Raw genomic sequence first — 21,712 nt, 5'->3', positions numbered from 1 at the left:
TTTGCCCAACATTGGATTTAGGCCCTATACATTAAAAAATTCTTTGGCAATCACCGAGTTCTTATCAGTGATTGGATTGCCGGCCTCAGTAAAGTGATGTGGATTAAAGTGACTGACATTTAAAAACATTGTGAATTTTACACCAGGATGCTCCAGTTTCAATAGCAAGCTGCTTTATGCTATTTCAAAGATTTTTTTTGTACTCAATAGAGTAAAAAAAAGCGTTACAAACTGGAAATTTGATATAAACAAGAAGTATAACACTTTAACATACCAGATTTTTTACTTTTAGACCTAACAGTAGATAGGAATGTGGGGTTTCTAGCGCACTTTTAGGGAAAACAGAAATACATAAAATATTAACATGATAAGCGTACATAAATAACATGAAATAATTGAGAATTTTATGTTTATTTCACATTTGTATATTAATTTTTACGTTTTTTCACATTTGTACAGAGGTTTTTACACAGATTTTCTATTGTATCCAAAAGTGCGCTACAAAACCTCACATCTACTCTTACCTTGCTTTATAAAAGATTATAGCAAGAGGAGGTTGTATTGTAACATTTTAAAACTTATTTATAGTGGAAACTTTTTATAGGCCTCGGTGCGACGTGAAAGCTTGCCACGGTTGGACTTGTCTTGTCTTACCATAAAAAATAGCTATTCCTTTCTGTACCTCAATTCTGCTACTTTCCTTTACAAACAGCATGTTTATTCCCCTTTTTCCTACCATCCTTTATTTCATTGTGGAATTTGATCAGTTATAAATTATATGTTGAAATAATATATTTGCGATACAACACAGTCTATTTTATCGGTTTCCAACCATATAAAATTACTTATAGTGCCACAGTTGAGTTTACTTTATTGATCCCGATCAAAAACGTGTATATGTATAAAGTTCTTGGAAATCTACTTTGGTCAAAAAGCGACTATTTCCGGTTCTTATAATCTACTTATGGTCTAAGGTATTTCTAGTGCCCAAAGTTGAGTTTCCCTTGTTTCCCGATGAAGTAAATAAACATATTATATACTTAGAACTGCAAAGCCCATTATGGTCTAGGGTGAAATCCTACCTACTTCCGGTATAAGGGGGAATCCTTATTAAGTTCATGCAATTTTCAAAAATAATAGTTTATATACAATTTTGCGTTGTGAAGCCTTTTTTGAACTGTAGTCTGGGAAAGAATGGATCGTTGAGACATGTTTGCCACTGTTAAAATGTCATTTCACAATGTCAAGGAGCCCACTATTTTGGATTACTGTATATGAAAACTTTCATTAAGGTGGGGTTTATAACAGTGTTTAAATAATATTTACAATGCATTAGATGTTATTAATTCAGCACTGGTGACTGGTGCGATTTGGAGTAAAAGTTAAATATTACATTTGTATTTGCTATCTGCATCGCACTACTGATCAAACACTGTAAAATTATTGTTTTATAATATTTAAATGTAGATGTTTGAGCTAATTTGTCGAACTTCAGCTGAAAGTGTTAGTTAAATTTGGATTATAAAACATAAATACATACCATTTTTTACAATTGCAAAATATTCCCAGTAACTTTTCTTACCTTTCTGTTTTTAGAAACTTTCCCGGTTTGCAATGAATTTTTTTACAAAAAGAATTAGCAAATTGGTACAGCACACTTAAATAATATTTTTGCCACCTACCAATGAATTTATAACATAGCAAATAATATAATGATTTTGCTATTTCATTATTCAAAAAATAATTCTTAGTACATTAAATCTTTTATTAATATGGAATCTTTATCACATTACCTATTTGCCATCATTTCTCACACCCATCCATAGTAAACTCGTTTTACATTCATATAGAATTTGACGAGGATGAGCACAGTTTTCCCTAGTACCCTTAGTGAGGAGAATATTTTTGCCTTATTGAAAAGGTAATCATTTAATGCCAATTACTTATATAATAATTAATTTTAAAATATCTCAAGTTTATCTTCATAAATGAGGTTAAAAAAATAAAATAACATCTTGGAACCTAACAAGTTTTATTTAAATGATTCTTGAATAAATATAACAAATAACCCGTATCATTAACAATGATCACCTGTGTGCAGTCAATAAGTTTTGAAAATAATAGTTATCTATGCTTAGAACTAATTATTACACATAAATGCTCATAACATATAAATTATAATTAAATAAACAATATCAATACATTTTTAACATTAAAATAAATTATATGCTAGAGTTTATAAAATGTATACTTAATGCCATCAAGCATACAAAAGATTATCAGCGGATTCTAGTGGATAAAATGGTGATTTGTTGTGGGTTTTAGCCGACATTAATGTGACCACGGTTCATTTATTTGGCTGGAGCCAACAAGAGTCCACCCTAAAAATTGTCAGTTCAATACTAAATTTAGTTCACTACAATATAGTCATATTGTTATGATTAAGACAATTTAAAAAGATAATAATTAAATATTGTCATATACAAGGCTGTCCAGACAGTAGCAGACGTTTTGAAATAAAAAAATGAACGTAATGAAAACATTAAATTTTACTATATATATATTTGACAGATCCATTGTTAGTGATTTTTCTACGTAATCGCCAGTAGAATTAAGACACTCATCATACTGTGCCAGAAGGTTTTAAATATCATCTCTGTTTACATCTACTGGCTGTGATTTCAACTACTGGTTTACATTGGCATGCAGTTCAGAACAGTATCAACAAACTTTTTGTTTCAAAACTGACATGCTTCACTTCACAAATCGCCCCCAATATGATCAATAATTTTTGTCATAATCTTCAAGAAATGTCAGCGCTCCAGCCAGTCTGTTTTTTGTGGTAGTTCATTAGGATTTTCGGAACCTATCTAGCACAAAATTTTTTGTAACCAACATTTTCTACCACAATTTCACGCACACCAAATTCCTTGAAATTTGGAGTAAATTCCCAAAATGTTAATTATTATGAAACAAAAATTAACAATTTTTGTCAGTGACTTTCAGATACTGTCACAATGTTAGACTACCACTACATAGATATTGGAAAGACCATTTTTGTAACCAATGCAACAATTTTTCTTTTTTTCACTGATTATTTTACTTTTCTGTATATAAAAGTTTTTTTAAGCAATACATTTTAATTTGTTTGTATTTTTGCCAACAACAACCTAATAACGGTATCCATCCGGAGTTGTGGGATTTTCTATTACAGCTCACATTTTAGGATGTCTCAAAGTAGTCTGCTTGCTCCCACAGCTGGATGTCTAATGAATGGGCTGAGTCAAATACGTTTACTCAATTAATTTGAGTTAAACATCTATTCGAGATTACCCAAATCTATTCATTCCAACTAGAGTTGTAATAAACATTCATTGCTAACCCAGCCCGAGCTCTGATGATTCAGAACGAACTCGTCCGACTCATTACAAAGTTGGTCAACTTGCATGGCACTATTCATTTCTACTTGACTTTAAATTAATATTCATTGCCAGCCCAGTCCGAGCTCTGGTGACCCCGCACAGTCTTTTACTTTTAACTCATCTGACTCGGTCTCAACTTTTGGTGCTATTTTCTGTACTATATCCGTATCAGATATATTAAAGTATATTTAGATTATGGAATTTATTATTTGGTATATTTAATTTAAATTATTAAAATGCGTCTATGCTTTTCACATTTTTGTTGATAAAGTTTACAAATTAGTTCCGATATTTTATACTTCTTGTATAACAGTATGATTCTTTGCAATATTATTAAACAACTTAACACCAAGTATCAAATCTAAAAAAAAATTAATTTCATTTAGAACTGTATTTCATAGGAAATTCATATCAATATCTGCAGCAAAATATTCACACTTTCCCACAATTACAGATAGCGAGCTAAATAAAGCCTCTACTTAAATATGTTATCTCTACAATTAAGTTCAATTTGAGTCAGGACCAAGCCATACACTGTGTGTTTATGAATAACGAGTAATAAATCCGAGTCGGCTTGATTCAGGAATGCAACACTAATACATGTTTCTCGGTCTAACTTGTCGGAATCACTAGAGCAGATATGAGTCAGATGTCTTGAGATGGAGAATATCTAAATGCAAGATACTAAGTTTTTAAAGTATTTGACTCATCACATCACAGAGTGTAGGATGGTAGCTCTAGCCCCGCCCCCAGTAGTGATAACCCTAAACGTTTGCTACTTTCTGGACAGTTCTCGCAAATTTATGCCCTCGATTTTGTATCTGATGATAAATTTAATATAACCAGGATTTACTAAACATAAAAATTATTATAAATTATATTGAAATGCTTGCTGCAATTTTTAACACAATACATAATTACAGTCATATGTCACAAATACAAGAAATATAAAACATAAAAATTAAATCTTTCATTCCAAATATTACAATTATAAAAGTTAAAAATGTGATGAATATACTTACAGTATTTTCATAACTTTTAAACTTACTTAAACTCAAGGTTAAATTTATGTGTCAATAAAAATAAATAATAATTTCTTATAAAAACAATCAAAACAACATTATTTTAATGTGATATTATACAATATGTTTTCACTAGAAATATATTTTGTTATAAATATTTATACATTAACTTTACGTTATGTAAATAATATCAAACTTAACCTTCAGTCTTCTGAGGTGTGGACAGAATGTCTAAAAAACTATTCTAACTACACTTAACCTTATGAATATTAGAGAAAAAACCGTGTTTAATATATACCCTGTATATATATACATATTAATATACACCCTTGCAGAAAATATTCAACAAGAAACCTTTCAACAAAGGTTCCTTCACTGAGTCTATGTGAGATTAAGAAACCTTTTATCAAAAGACGTTAAAATAATGTTTTAATTTGTTAGGATTAAAAAATTGGAGTAATCTTTATATGCCAATGTGAGTAGATCACACTATCCTATGCCTAAAATATGGAATTTAAAAAGAATATTCCTTATTAGTGTTGTATCAGACATTAAATTTTGTTTTACATAAAATTAGAATCTTTAAATAAAATAAATACAATTCAGTGGACGTTTAACATAAACAAACACATTATCAGCCGGACATTAAATGAACAATTTCAAAAAATTTTATACTATGTAAAAATCTATTGAACAAGTACTTGAAAGGAAACCGTTCAAACAAATGCATAAAGACACTAATCAAAATTACGTGACCAATATAACAAAAATAATCACTTCCATGAAAATATTGCTTATATAAGGGGATTGCAGCCATCAGTCAAGAATTCCTGATGGAGTTTTATTAGAGGCTACAAGTGTGGTGATCCTATTGCATTTACTTTTACAATGAAGTAGAATGAGATGTGCAGACGGATTGTTCTCGCTCTGAACTCAGGAATGCTGAAGGATTCACAAGCTTTCGGATTTATGTTTAGTGATGCGAGTAAATGCAGCATTACAATAATTTATTAAATATCATGTTTTTACAAAATACTCAACTTTTTATCTAACATAAATAAATGAATATTTTAACATAACTCCTAAAATATTGTACATTACTTTTATTTTGTGCGGTACGTTTCTGAATATAATAAATATGATGGGGAAATAACAGTCTTATAGTGTATAAAAGTATAGTTACACAGAGAAACTATGCAAAATAACCTGGAATGGGATTCCACAACTTATTTTTTTTTTTTATTGCTCTTGGGATAAAACAGTGATTTGAGAAAAGGCAGGAATTCTAAATATATTGTAGATTAAAAAAGAAACCCTTTTTACTGAATTGAACGTATTTTTGTATATGTATCCCATAATACATATAAATATATAGCAAATTATTGACATTTTAATTTTGCGTGATGAATTTTAATTAAAAAAAAAAACATGTATACCCTTTATAAAAACATTTTTTATCACAGATAATTATACAATCTAACTTGTGACCCCAGGTTATATTTAAATGATTAAATAATTCAGTTAAATTACACTTAGAAGACACAAGAAGAATAATGCAGCAAACTAGAGTAATGTTTGAAATGTAATGTTGAGTAATGTAATACAGTACACAAAGTTGTGGTCCGTTAAAACTTCTTACACTAAAAATCAATACTTGTGTTAACAACTTTTTGGTTGATTATTGAGTAATTTTTAAATAACATTACAATAAATCAACTCGAAAAAAATTACAATTTTACCTTAAACTTTTGTAAATTTAAAAACAAAAGTATTGAATTTTAGCGTGCTTTTTAAATTACAATTTTGATAGGCTACCATTTTGTACTGGAGTGAGATAAAGAACACCTTTGGTTTGCGTCACTGCTTTCTTTTTCAAGCACTTTTGAAATGAGATGTAACTCCATGGAGGTTTATATTTAAACATTTTAACTTATCCCTCCAATCCTCATTTTAGGGTTGGGAGTTGAGGTTACATCTCCCATGATTTTTAATATTATAACGATCCTCTCATGTATATTGGTTGATATAATTCGTGTGGCCAAGCCGAACACTAATTTAAGGTAGGCCCTCCAACCAGCTTTACCACAGAAGAGAGACTCTTATAGGTGCACACCAGACCGCAAAAATCCTAATTTAAGGCATGGAAATCGAACCTGCGACTCCAAGGCCAACTTCCGCGTCTAAGAGTAGCGCCTTAAACCACACAGCCATCCTGACGATGTAATGAGTGTACAGATAGTTCACTTAAAATTCACACGACATCACACTCTTCAACACATTTAAAAAATATATGTTTAATAATGATTTTTTATATGACAGATGGTATCCATGAACTCTTTAGATCCTATGAGATTGGAATCTGGATGTAACTAAATTAACCCTGTAAGCGTTAAGAGATGCATCCTGTTTGAATTTGTATTAAATACTTTTTTAAATGTAATGCTTTTTGCAGTCTTGTTAAGTTCTTAAAACAACACTAAACCATAGATTTTTTTCTTGGAGGTTTTACTTCTGGCTAATTTATACCTTCCAATTGAACCCACACTGGGTACAGAAAACACTGATGTGTCACTTAAATCTGATGCATGGCCAGGAGCAGCACATCACTAACCGCTAATGTTGAGATTCTGGGGTGCAAGGATAATTCAGTAGGTCTATTCTACTGCGGGAGATGACGGTTGGAGTTGGTGTTCGTTCTCTTAGAGTCAAAGGTTCTAGCCAGCCTAGACTTAATTGTGTGCCATCCCCTACATACTTCAAGTGGAGAAGCTGGTTTAGAGCTGTCTTCCCCTTCTTCTGAGGGAACATGACTTGGAGACTAGTCCCATAAATTCTTCTTCATGGATATTAACAGGAGGCAGCCCCTACCCTATCGAGAATATCCTATCACTTTGGAACCAGCACAAAAAGTCTTTAAAGGACTGCAGTTTTTAAGCTTCTTGTACTAAGAGAACAAACAAAAAAACTAAATTTTTAAATTTCCACCACCCACCTAGTTGTGTTGTCCGTTTAACACATATCCAAGTTTTTCATTTTTTAAATTTGTACAATTAAAATTAATTGTACAAGCAACCTATATTGTACAAATATATTTGTTTGAAAAACAAATTCGAGCTTTAAATGCTTCTCTATAAATTGCCTGGGAACATGGAGACATAAAATCATTCTTTGAATACTACAATAAAACTTATCAACTCCATCTTTCAAACCTTTGTTCCCAGAAAAGCTGGAAAATAGTACCATTTCACAAACAGTTCATGAATTAAAATGTTTTTAAACATTCAGGTTTGAAATACACTTGGTATGCAGTAACCGTATACCTAACCTTTTGAGCTAGATCATACAGAGCTGCAACAAACTATATCTGTACAGGACTGATGTGATATCTTAATTGTCCTCATACATAATAACGATACAAATTAAAAAAATATAGTAAATGCGTAGCAGTTTATCATATGAAATATAACAATAGTAATTACGTCAACTACAGTTAATAAATTCGGGTTCGGCTCTTCCTTGTCCAACAACCAATGAGATTTGCTATCTCCTGTCCTAGCAATCTTGAATTTTGACCTTACACAATCTTTAACACGGACTTAAAAGTCTACACATTAGATCAAGCAGTCAAAGTTTATTTTGAGCCCATTTATAGTTAAACTAATTTACTGCCTTGTATTAGTATTTTTTTTAATGTAACTTCTACAGTATTAAAAAATCTAAACATTAATGTTAAGAAATGCTGCTAAAAATAGACCAAGACAATTATAAATTCATGGATGAAAATGCTTTCACTACTCTCTTAGTGGTAAATTGGACCCATTTAAAACCCTAAACGATACAAGTTTAAACGTTAGCCATTGCTTGGAAGAGTAGGAGAGGCTCGGTAGATGTGACTGTGAACTGTACAGAGTCGTCTGCTGGCAGGAAGAAGACAGAGCCTCTGTGCAGGGGAAGAGTAGGTGATGTGGCACAGCCCTGGGTCACAATCGCTATTGAGGCTGACGGGCGAGGAGTCATGGTGTAAGTTCGGCCCTCTGGAACCTGTGTCATTAATTCATTACAAATGAGGTCAGTTGACACTTGAGACGAAAAATTTGACTTGGCAACATGCAACCAAGTTGTAATGTTCTATCCACATGGATACAGTTTACCTGGAGAAACGGAATGTTTACCAAAAAGCTGTCATTAAAATGTTCTCCACTAGGATATATTTTATCATTTTTATAAAAAAAAATTATGAGTATAATATTTCTTCGGAGCAAATAAATAGTATTGTTCAATGAGTAAAATTTACATGTTAAACAATAAAACTCTTTAGCATTTATTTTATTACATAAAAACAACATTCAAAGCTATATTACAGTCTTTTTCTTCTGGGAATTTGTCCACTATAGTAATGGTGACATTGGCATTTGTTTCTGGCTTAGAGTTAGATTGTTCTTGAGCAGTAGAAGCAGGTCCTTGACTAGTCCATTGCTTATCATTATTGGGTTTAAAGATTTTGTTCGTAGATTCTCCATTGATATCTAACACTACTCTTTCACTTACTGTGACATTAGTTTCTGTTGTCTCAACTGTTACATCATTAGAAGCTGGAGGGGCTCCTAGATATGGCAAATCTGTAGGTACGTGAACCAAACTTTCATCCGATTCATTTAATTTCACTTCTGGAATACCATTTAAAACCGCTTCTGATTGACTATCACACTCTAAACACCTTTTCCCAGTACCTGGCTCTCGTGTGCTAACAACTAAAATATTCTTTTCAATAGCCCTCATATATTTGTCAGCTCTATTGTATTCTTTTCGAGGTAATTCTATTATTATTATATTCTAATTGTATTATTCTATTGCAATTGTCAGCCAATGTTAAAATTCAACTTACAGTTATCTTGACAACTGCAAAGTCAGGCACAGGGGGTCGGAAAATTGTAGTAAACTCGTCCTCATCGGTCCCCACAAACAGTTTGGAACTGGCTGGCTCACAGATGTAAGAGAGCAGACTACACAATGTTGGGACATCTTTCAGCTTGGGCGTGAGACCTGCACGCACTGTGTTGTCTGAACACGCCATGCACTCCACACAGTCTGTATCACAAGAAGTGTCAGAGTTATTGTTACGTAGGAAAATATTTATACTTTTCCTAATATTGAATTTTTCACAGCCATTAATTTTTTTATTGATATCAACACACAACACAGCACTTGTGTTTTTAATGGAAATTATTAAAAAGAGATCATTTAATGAAAAAGGAAGCTAACCCTAGGTAGTTAAGAAAAGTATTAAGGAAGCTTTTAGTCAAAATTCTGCATTGAGTAACTAACTAACTGTTACTCTATCATGATTGCTCAAACAACTGTCTTTTAAAAGCAATAAACTATTTATTACCATTGTGAAAGATACATAATTTTTGAATACAATTCATAATAAAAAAATGCCTGATTTTATTCATTTACATAAATAATTTATCTCAGTAAAGTTAGACTGAGATAAATTTCTATTTTTTGCATCTGAAATTTATGCAAACATATCCATACTCATGAATGTATCTTTTTTAACAAATATTATAATTTTGGAAAAAACAAAACTCGTACTATAAAAATACATTTTGGAACTAAGAAAACTGGTAATATAAGAAGTAATATTGAGTTTTTTTGTAGTACAAATATTCATAAATTTAATAAATGAGGTTATTATCCTATAGGACTACTCTGTTCATAGACACACAATTAAGGATGCTAAACATTACCTCCTGAGAGATAAGCATGAGGCTCATTGGCAGCTAGATAGAGTGACTCGCCAGGCTGCAGAGTGACGTGATTGAACAGGTACGGTCCAAACACTCCCACATCACCAGGGAACTGGGAGTGGAGCCTCTCCACCAGATCTGCCAGGTGCATCCCTCTGGACGATTCATCTGAACATACAGAATAGGTAGTAGCGATTCATCTAATGTACAACACATAATCTATAACCTGTCTATTGAACTTGCAGTTTAACCTTTTAAATTAACACAATAATTAGCTAATCAGAAAACGGCTAATAATGAAGAAATTACTATTTATTTCTCTTTCTTCATTTTTGCATGAAGAATTTAAGTACAGGCCAGGGGAAAGTACTTACCAAGGGATGAGATCCTGTTAAGAAGTGATGTCAAGGCAGTGGTAATGATATCATCACCTCTGGTCATCAGAGACTGGAAACACTGTCCCAGGACCTCCTGCTGGGTGTCCTCACTACAGGACAACAGAGTTTCCACATTCTCCTGACCTACACAACTCCTCAGCTCTGGGACCGCTGCAAACAGGTTATTGCTGTATCATTAATCATACAGATTTTTATACTACCCAAACCTATACTGATCAGTCAATAAAAAACAAATTAAAAAGAGAAATACTATATGATGATATTTACTAAACAACAAAACATTATAACTCATTTATTTATTGTATTCTATTGGCTAACCTCGCATTATCGTATATACAGGTAAGCGGTCCCCTACTCATTGCGCTGTATCTCAAAAAGGGTTGAACGTACATAAAATTACTTCAGACAAAAGTTGAAGAGAATTTTCCGTTCTACAATTTCTCTAACCACCTTCAAAGTCATTTAGCGTAAGGGAAACGAGATATTTGCAAAAAAACTGATTTTCGTGAAGTTAGACCTTAAATATCTTAAGTTGCGTACACGTGATTATATGAGACTTTTGAGGTAAGTTTTATACCATCAAAATAAAGACGTATGCAAATTTTTAGCTTATTATCTTTCATTCTGAGGTTGCATCCTTATTTTACCGGACTATTATATTCAGCAACAGTAGCATATTAGCATATAAACTTGTAATAAATATTTATGATCTAGGAATTTTCCACTCATGTGTTTACCACATTGCATTTATGTCAAATGAAATATTCCTTCACATACAGCTCAGTTAAATACTTAAAAGATTCCAGGAGTCAATCTGTACCAGTGTGATAATTTAGACACTGCACTGAGCGAAAGGTGAAATGGTGTTAAACTTACAATCAAATTGAATCAACCTTTCCCCACACCAAAGCTATGTGATGCATTGCTCCGCTTTGCTTTGGGGTTGTGTTTAAAACATATTAGTACAATTTATTGTGCACCTGAAGCGACAATAAGAATACCTCTTCATCTAAACTGCATAGAATAACTGCTGGGTAACTAGACTGAGCTCCTTCATAACCTCAGTGTCTCCGATGTTGACATGATGCAAGTTGGAGTTCGTTTTGAGTGTCTTGTTTATGGATTTCTTCAGACAGACGTTGACTGATAATTCCAGTAGTCAATCTGTGCCGGTGTTAGATTTCAGATTCTGCACTAAATGGAAGGTTAAATGGAGCTTAACTCAATATTCACAATGAATCAACCCTTCCAACCGCAGCTAAATTATGTGTCAATTAGATTTTCTATTCATAACAACTTGAAAAGAGCAATAAATAAATGTTTGGTCAGATTAATATTTAAAACGCCTTCATAATGAAAACACTCACTGTTTAAGAAATGCTTGATTTGGTCAAGAGGACGGAAGCCACAGAGAGCCTCGAATGGAGAGAGAGCCAGCGCCATTTCTGGTTTGTGGTTGGGGTCCTTGTAGATATCAGGCAGCAGACGGTGCAGCTCCTCGGCTTGGATCTGACATTAATACAGCTGATGTAAATAGGCCAATCATTTAGACAAGAAAAATATAACAAATTCATGCATGAGATGTTCAAGAGATCAATATGTTTATTGAGAAAGTTTCTTATACTGGAATTTAAGTTTAATTAACAGTTCTTGAAGACAACCCAAAGAAAACATTTGAAATTATTTCCTCCAAATCCAATTTTGACTTTAATTTTGTCTTATTTTGATAACTATTTTTGTAGATGTAGGGCAGTCTACAGTTTAAAATCATATGGTTAATGTTAAATGTTAAAATAGATTATGTTAAAATCTGAGCTACTTGTATATAGATTCCCGTTCAGCTTCAAGAAACCTAAATAGCAGAGTACGTAATCACAATAAAATTAATTATTTCAGGTCAAAATTTATTTGTTATATTTTTATTCTACCACTGTACTTGGTTTCATTAAGATCTCTGAATTATCAACTCCATGAGAAAATAATACATTATAATAATTAAACACACTCATACATAAACAAATAATTTAAATTGAAATTAAAATAGACCAATATTAAGTTGGAAAATGAACATGGATTATGTAACTTCATGGCTATCTTAAGAACTGCTTGAAATTTCCTCTTGTATTTTTATATTGATATGTCACAAGGTATGTTATGCCACACCATGTGTCATGTAACAGACTACGCTGAGGTCTAATGCAAAATTTCAAGTCTATGACTCATTTTATTATTGACAGAGAGAACTGCAGACAATCATATGGAAAAGAAAAGATAAATTGTGTCAGTGTACTGAAAGATGGGCTTCACTGACGTTCAGCCATGATTGGACATGCAACATCAGAGAACTCATTCTTGTCTGTGTCAATATTTTATGGATCCAACACAATGCTGATTATAATAATAATAAATTCGTTTATTTGTCGTAAAACATGTTACATGCATTGACAAAGTCTAATTCAGCTACAGACTAAATAGCATTGTCTCTAAATAATATTTAATTACATTTTAATTGTTTTTTTTTTTTCAAATTTTAGGGGTGCATGGCCCACCTTCTCTCTCTCTCTCTCTCTCTCTCTCTCTCTCTCTCTATATATATATATATATATATATATATATATATATATATATATATATATATATATATATATATATATATATACCACTGAATTAGGCACACACAAAATATTCCAATAACAAGATTTAAGTAGTTAATCTGTAATAATAATGTCAACTACTCAGGAATAAACTAGGACTCACACGACTTTCCTTACAGTAATAATATAAAATAATAACATTTTTGTTGATTGGCTGGGGATGGATACACATAATCATTAAAACAATGGACATGTTAAAACACACATGCGTGCACAATCAAACATTACAAAGAAAAAACTAGACAAAAGCAAAACGATCAGCAAATATAAATATGACAAACCTAATGATTTAAATTTAACTGACAAACCTTCCTAGTACTGGCATAACACAGTTCTGGTTTGCTAAAATAGGATATTCCATTTCATAATATTATGTCATAAAAATCAATTCTCAATGCCCATTGTACATACTCGTAGTTGTAACTTATCTGAATGTTACCTATTTTTCATTATTTTATTGTAATCTGAATATGTTTACAAACATTTAGTTGAATAAGCTTAAATAAAAAGTGATGTTTTGACAACTCTATTTTGCTGACATTGCAAAATAATGAAGATCCATATAAGAGTAAGAAATGTTTCTGAGGAACTTGAGCTTAAGTATACTGTGAGATATTTATGCTTGCAGCTCTGCTAAATTATTTCCAAGGACTTTTAAAATCAACACTGTGACAGTTATTTCAAGGGTAGCTCTTTAAATATCATCTTTACGAGTACCGCTGCATTGGCATATCAGACGCACTAAAAACTTAGCAAATAGCCAACATCAATTGGCTTGACGATCCATATTTAGGCAATATTTAATATAGTACACAGTTGAAATGTCTGAATAACATGCAGCTGAATTCAATATGCTTCAAAGTATTGATTAATACCGGTTTTATCTTTTTTCCTCGTAGGTCTTTGGAATAATAATTAACTATGCTGTTATTATGGTCTGTCAGCCGATGATATTGTTAGATGCGAATTACACATTCGCTATTAGCACTGTATACTTTGTTCTGTAATTATTTTCACGAACAAAAATTCATAAAGCAGTGTACAACTTACATTTATTAGTTTAAAAATATCAATATTGACATTTGGATGTTTCTTCAACAAGCTTTTGTTTGTTTTATTATTTCCAGTATTGCTGCCAAGTGCATAAAAGTTTGATGATCTGTTGTTGGCATTAGTTGAATGCAGAAAAATATAATATTATACATGAATTTTATTTATAATTTCATGGCCTTTCACATGGGATACCTCAATAACATTTAAAAAAATACATATGGACAGTTTGAGATAAAACTCAAAAGTTTAAAAAAGAGATTTAAAAAATATTATTAAATATTATTACATAAAACATATTAAAAAACAAATTTTATTTTTACAAATATATGTATTACATTCCTCATTTTGTTGCCAAAAACAAAACAACAACTATGTAAATCTGCCAAATGGTATTTTTCTTAGTATTCTGTAAGTATTCCAGTTAACCGAGCCTCAGGTACTGGACGGGTCATAGGTGGCGGATGGTGGACGTCCCATCAGATATGGTGGGCAGCTGCGAATAAGGGGCAACCCAAATAAGCAGTCCCGGACCGAGGCGGCGGCAACATTACGAGGGAGTGGCGAGGGTGACTCGTGGCGGGATCACACTCTTCAAAAACCACAAATCCCAATGACAATGTTGTGTCATGGCGAGAAAGTGCCGCCAGTAAATAAGCACTGCCCGTACTGCCTTGTACGATAGGGTTGGCTCCCGCAAGGCTAGGGGAAGGTACCCCGATAAAGAACCAGGGCCAGGACAGGGTCTGGAAGCTGTGGTGAAAGCGACTGTCATAGGAGAAGAAGAATCTACACAAACTCCTGGTCCTCCAGGTTGGGGGTTGGACGTTGGGCCAACAACCCACTCTGGAAAAAACAAATGTTACGAAACGTTTAAATGGAGCCTCGGTTTTTTCATAGACGAGGCAAAGAAACGACTGAGATTTGTTACGCCCCGGCAGTAAAGTAAGTAAGTAAAGTAAAGTATTCTGTAAGTTTGACAAATACATTTTTTTAAATAAATGTCCAATACAAAATAATTTGTTTAGTTTATGTGAGTTCTGTATTTGTATTTACAAATTGTATTACTTTACTTAATATAAATGTTCACAAAAATGTTATTTATAAAGTTCCTTTTTCATTGGTTCAGAATTATATCTTGTAACGATTAATGATTGTGGACGAAATATTGAGTTGGATCTTCAGTATTCTGTATGGTAAAATTTGAAAATAAAGTAAAAAAGCTCCAAACGAAAAATATAATAAAACTTGTATTTTAAGTTATATTATAGAACATTTGACTACTGTTTTTAAAACTGAGAATCTTAAAGTCTTAAAAACATAACAATATCTAGTTTTATATGATCATAAATAACAATTATATAATGTTTTTAAATGTAAAACACTATACTAAAACTGGCCTGGCAGTTATAGTATGTGCCACTGGTAAAAGGCTTGGAGGTATTGGATCAGGGTTTAAGAAAATCACCTGGCAGCGAAAGGTTAAAGGTCAGTATTGCCCAATATTGCCCAGAGATTGCTACTTCCTATTCCCTAGAATATTAAAATCATTTTATCACATAAACTTCTTGTTTGAATTAAAGCCTTCAAAATGTCCCATCTGATTTTAGAAACCAGCATACCTTCGATGGATGTACTTGGATTGACAGAGCCTTATTGACTGACAGCACTTTGAACAAAAAAGGTAACTGGACACCAAACCGTTGTCGCACAGGTTCACCAAGGACTTGGGGGTTCTGCTGGATCCACTCATGCAGGTTCTCACCGGTGCTGGCGAGTCGTGACGGACCATTGGGGTGAGTGCCCATCCACAACTCTGCGTATGGCGTGAGATCCTGTATCTGCAGGCTGGGATTGTTCGCCCGAGCCAACAGAGCTGCTTCACTGTTCTCACCCACCTTCCCCCACTCGTACATTTGAAGCGAACACCGCAGCTCCATCACAGTTAACTGAAAATGTAAAATCTTCTTACTAAGTAGTCACCATTCTAAAAGAAGATTAAATTTAGCTACACCAAAGTAGAAGTGTTTATATTTATCATTATAGTTCTATAAACTTATTTATAGCAAAATTGCACTTGACTACCATTTAAGTTTTCTGGTTCACATAAATCAAAACATTACTAACAATATTAAAATCTTGAAAAATATTTCTGAGGGGTCATTTCCATTCAGTTAACAGATTTTTTCTAAAACTAGCAATAAACACTTCCATTTAATAGGCCATATGAAGGAGGCAGAGCTATTTTGTGTCTGAAGCTGAACCGGTTAATAACTAATACGATCAAACAACAACAAACAAACATACGAATTCCTTGTCACAAGCTACCAGCTTTTAGGCAGTTTATGAATCTCTTTATTTAAATTACTAACCGTTCTGCATTTCTATAAGGTAAACGCTACTTCCAAAATTGAAGAAATATTGGTATAAATTCATAAGTAAAACTATTCAACTAAAATCTGTATAGTACAATAGTTTGAATGAAACAGTCTAACCCAGAATCACAAAATGTTACTGGACAATGTAGGCCTATTGGAACTGAGAATATGTGCTTGTACTAGATTTGTCAAATCACCAAAAAATAACACAACCATTTAAAAAAAAGGATTGTTTAACAATAGATATGTTTAAACCCCAAGCATATCCTAATTACTGTAATCATGTGACAGGATAGTGGCATAGGTTGACATTGTTGGCAACAGTTGAAATATACTTATTAGAACTTACAGTACTGATATTTCAGTAAAGTAATAAGAATATTTAGAAATAACCCAGCCAATCTGCGACAGATTTTAACAAATTTGGTAATATTGGTTGTGTGATTACATTGGATGTATTTCATTAATTTATTTTGTATTATTAAAAACCTTTAGTTTCATAAAACTTAGTGTGGTATCAGTGGGGTTAACGGATGGAATAGCCAATCTAACTTTCAACGTTATTATTTTATTCTGTTCATCCTTCTGTACAGAAATATACTGTACCGGTATATGCTTTTAAGGGGTGGAAATCATGAATAACTTTGTGTGTTATTAATTGAAATGTAAATGTAAATTTGTGGTTATATATTTGTCTTGTTATCTATGTTTTTCAACGTTATCTACTCCCCTATTTTCAAATTTATTTTTATCCATACCAGAAACGAGATTCATCGTATTACACTATTGCTTCTGAACAAAGCAATGTAAGGTTTAACTTAAGGGTATGAAAATGACAAATATTGAATTTTAAAACATTCAAAGAGGTCAGTTGCTATACTGCTGATTTTCGATAGTTTTGATAGCTGACTGAAAATCACAGGAAAAATAACAATTTTATTAATTATTAACGAATTGAGTACTTTTAGACATTGGATATTACTTCTGCTGTGAAGCTGAAACACACTGAGCTCAGTTTAAACATATGAGTTAAACATAACCGTGTGTGGCATTAAGAAGGCTGCGCTGGAAACTGTTTCTTGGAAGTCTTAGAGCCTCAGTGTAAACACAAACATGATATTTTACAGGGGCTGCAGTATAATATGCATCCAAGACTCGAGTGATCGATAATATCAAATCATCGATATTCATGAGTAAAGAATCCTCGCTACAACTACTTAAAAAATTATGATTTAATTTTAATACCATTATAAAAAGTAATAATGTTATGAAGAATAAAAAACAATTTAGGATATGTGTATTTATAAAATCAATCGATATCAAATCATCAATATTCATGAGTAAAGAATCCTCGCTACAACTACTTAAAAAATTACGTTTTAATTTTAATTAGGTACTTTGGGATTATACCGACCACACCAGTATGAAGAAGTCAAAAATATAAATTTATAGAAACAAACATGATAGAACGAAAAAACAACAGTTTAATTATAAAATTACAAACTTACAAGTGTTTCCAGGTATTGTGATCGGTATCATTGTCGCTGTTATCTTATCTTTCTCGAGAATCCTGATTACGGCCCGCGCGGCATCACATGATTTGCACGGTACATAATTGCCTTTCCATTACAATTCAATTTATATTTCTGATCAGCCCCTCTAGAATTTGATATTTTACTGATAGGTACTATCTCGAGGGATGTTTTTCTTTCGTCGACATCAGCGCGGGCTTCGGCAGCACCTAAAGGTGCTGCCGAAGCCCGCGCTGAGGCCGGAGGCACTCGCATTTTGGGTGGCGGAGTGTGATCAAGAATAAAAACAAGTTTTAAGTGTTTTTTCAATAAAGAGTTTAGTAATGTTTGTTCTTGTTGAATTTTTGTGTGTTTGGAGAAATGTAGAGGTAAAACACGGAAGTACAACAAAGCGACGAACCAGGTGAACGGGCGGCGAGACTCTGCAATCACGTTATCTACTAGACCGCTCGACTTTGACCTCTGTCTGAGGATGGGGAGGGGTTTGCGATAAGACAATTCCCGTTTTATATTGACGAAATATTGTTTCTAACTACGCTAATCTAGTAATCAGTAGAAGCAAAATGTCAAATAACGATTCATGTCTGGGTGTGGTCGGTATAATCCCAAAGTACCTTTAATTACATTATAAAAAGTAATAATATTATGATGAAGAAAAAAACAATTTAGGATATGTGTATTTATAAAATCCCATCCAGTATTCTCTTTTTTACTAAACTCTACTGCTCTTCCACCCATGCATGACTCCACATACATACAATAATTGTGGGATGCCAAAATCACAGACCTGCTTCGCTTATTCTAGTCTCATCAGATGTATACATATAGCAAAATCAATATTGTCAGAGTTAAAGAGATACAACCTGTTTTGAATCACTGTAAGAGTTGCTTTCTCCTCCAATACTTAAGTTCAAACAGCCGAAGAAATTTGGCTCTTGTCACAACGCAAAATAATGCCATTGGCCATTGGCATCTAAAATACACTTTTGGCATAACCTAAAGCATAGCAGACTGATCAATTACTGGCAACACACCCCAGGTTATGTTAGTTGTTTGTAGGTGTAATTTTGCAATAAATTTGGATTTCTATTCCCTTCTTTACATCCTATCTTCTATCTTGTACCTGAATGAAGCCAATTACACTAATAATCCTCTAGGTTTTTGGTATGTTATAGAGTTTTTGTACAACATTTCATACTACATGAACAAATAATGTAGTATTTTAGCAAAACTGTTGAAATATATGCAATTTGCAGTAGGATGGGTGTTTGGAATTACATATGATTCTATTTGATTATTTCTATTGTTTCCTTAAAAGCGCTAGCTAACTGTGCTTGATTAATGTACAAATAAATAACATATTTTCTAGTCTAATTCTACACAAAATTGTAAAATATTAGTACGACTTACGTGGACAATGTAACCGTACTTTGAAGTTGATAACAACAATAAGACGTTGACTGACACAACATATACATAACATAACCTTATTCAAAACATAGAGGCATGAAATTATAACCCTTTGACGCCAAAGAAAATGATATTCACATAATATTGTACTAGATTATTACAAATTAAAACCGTTGCATTAAATACTATAATAAATTAAAGGGTACTTTGGTACAATCTGGAGGCCACAATTTTTGGAACAGATTTTCTTACCAGAGATCTAAAAGAACTTCATTTAAAAAAACTGTGTAAGAAAAAACAGACTTTTTTTAACATTGTAAAAATTACAGTGATTGTCATATTGACTATCAGTTTTTGTTTTAAGTCGAAAAGAAGCGATGTCTGCGAGAAGGCCACTCTGACCCATTCTACTCCTTTTTATTACGCGATATAAGTAGGTTTATATTTGGTTATCATAAATATGTTCCTAAATTCAAGTTTAGATCACGTGAGCTGCCTAAAAATATAGTAGATAGGGACAGAGTATCCTCCTTAAGTACAAGAGAGAATTACTTTATTTACAATCTTAAAGATTGAAATAGTGTCAATAATTACAATATAATTTCCCCATATCAAATTACATTTTTTTTTTCACTAAGTACGCCAGTTCAGAAATTCTTCCACAGAGTAGAACGGGTGCAGCTGAAGCCATCGATGGAGTACTCTCTTCAGCTTCTCTGGACTGGACCTCTTGATCTCTTCAGGTAAACAGTTGTATAGCTTGGCTCCTATGTAGGAAGGCTTTCCCTCGTATCTTCTGCTATGATGAGATGGCAGGTTGAAATCACTGGCATGGCGTGTGAAGTGTTGGTGTACATCTCTATTCCGTGGTGGACTCATTTTACAGGCCATTATTATGACTTCCAGGATGTAAATATTAACCACTGTTAAAATTCTCCACTCAAGAAAAGCAGGTCTGCAGCTGACCCTCCACTCCAAACCAGCCATCATCCTTACAGCCTTTTTCTGCAAGACTAGGACACGATTCAGATTTTTTTGAGCGGTGCCCCCCCAAAGCACTATACCATAGCGTATGTGGCTGTCTATGAGAGCGGAATAGGTCATTTTAACCGCTTCAGTTGTGCCGGTGGCCTTAATGCGCCTTAAAGCGTAAATACCACTGCTCAATCTCTTGCACAGGGCGTCAATGTGTTCGTCCCACTTAAGGTTGGCATCTAATATGATTCCAAGATGCTTTAAATTATCAACGGAGAGGATGTTTGGGAGACCTGATATGTCGTCCTTATCTTTACCCATTATCAGCTGTTTAGTTTTGCTTTCGTTGAAAACCAAGTCGTTACCTGAACAGTACTCGATGGCTAGGTTGAGGGAAATAAATGATTTTATTTCAAGGTCTTCAACAGTTTTGCAGGATGTTACCAAGACAGTGTCATCCGCATACATAATTGCCTTGCTGAAATTCTGAGTGTATATGGGAAGATCCAGTGTAAAAAGTATAAATAATACGGGACCCAACACCGAGCCCTGGGGGACACCTCGGCAGACGGGTAGCATGGACGACCTGATATTTGCACAACCTCCGTTTGACTTTCTCTTCAGTTCAACAAGTTGTTTACGACCTTTCAGGTAGCTCTCAAACCAAGCCAAAGCCCGACTATGGAATCCAATTGCTTCAAGCTTGCTGAGGATTACGTCATGACCGAGGCAATCAAAGGCCTTGCTAAGGTCGAGATAAAGACCAATGATGTTTTCACTATCCTCCAGGTGTTCATGGAAATCCTCCACTAAGTCCACCAAAGAGAAAAACTGGTAAAAATATAGTGGCCTCTATTTATTTAAAATATTTTTCTGAATCCATATTAATCCACCACACAAAGCTACGGCCAAGAATTGCATGTAACATTCGCCTGAATGTTCAGAATTTATCATCAATAATTTTTTGTACGGGTTGGAGGGTCTACCTCTTACTTCAACACAAAATGCAGCCTCTTTTAGTGGACGGTTGAGTACTCTTATTTAATTAGAGTAAACTGTGTTTAATTTCGATAGCTATATCCCACCCCTCCGACACACATTTGAACACTTTAGTTAGAATC

General features: G+C 33.2%; 1 protein-coding gene across 1 annotated transcript; it reads right to left on the bottom strand.

The window, feature by feature from the left end:
* Positions 1 to 4,217: 4,217 nt before the first annotated feature.
* Positions 4,218 to 19,773, bottom strand: LOC124361951 (mannose-6-phosphate isomerase). Its single transcript, XM_046816037.1, has 7 exons — positions 19,617 to 19,773; positions 15,919 to 16,245; positions 11,960 to 12,101; positions 10,569 to 10,742; positions 10,195 to 10,362; positions 9,330 to 9,532; positions 4,218 to 8,485 (listed from the first exon to the last, which is right to left on the bottom strand). The coding sequence occupies exons 2-7, from the start codon at positions 16,234 to 16,236 to the stop codon at positions 8,288 to 8,290; spliced, it is 1,203 nt and encodes a 400-aa protein (XP_046671993.1). The 5' UTR covers positions 16,237 to 16,245; positions 19,617 to 19,773; the 3' UTR covers positions 4,218 to 8,287.
* Positions 19,774 to 21,712: the final 1,939 nt, after the last annotated feature.

This window comes from Homalodisca vitripennis, chromosome 5 (genome assembly GCF_021130785.1).
Source record: "Homalodisca vitripennis isolate AUS2020 chromosome 5, UT_GWSS_2.1, whole genome shotgun sequence".
Taxonomy (NCBI): domain Eukaryota; kingdom Metazoa; phylum Arthropoda; class Insecta; order Hemiptera; family Cicadellidae; genus Homalodisca; species Homalodisca vitripennis.
Note: the sequence above shows the minus strand (reverse complement) of the source record. Positions and strands in the feature narration are given on the sequence as shown.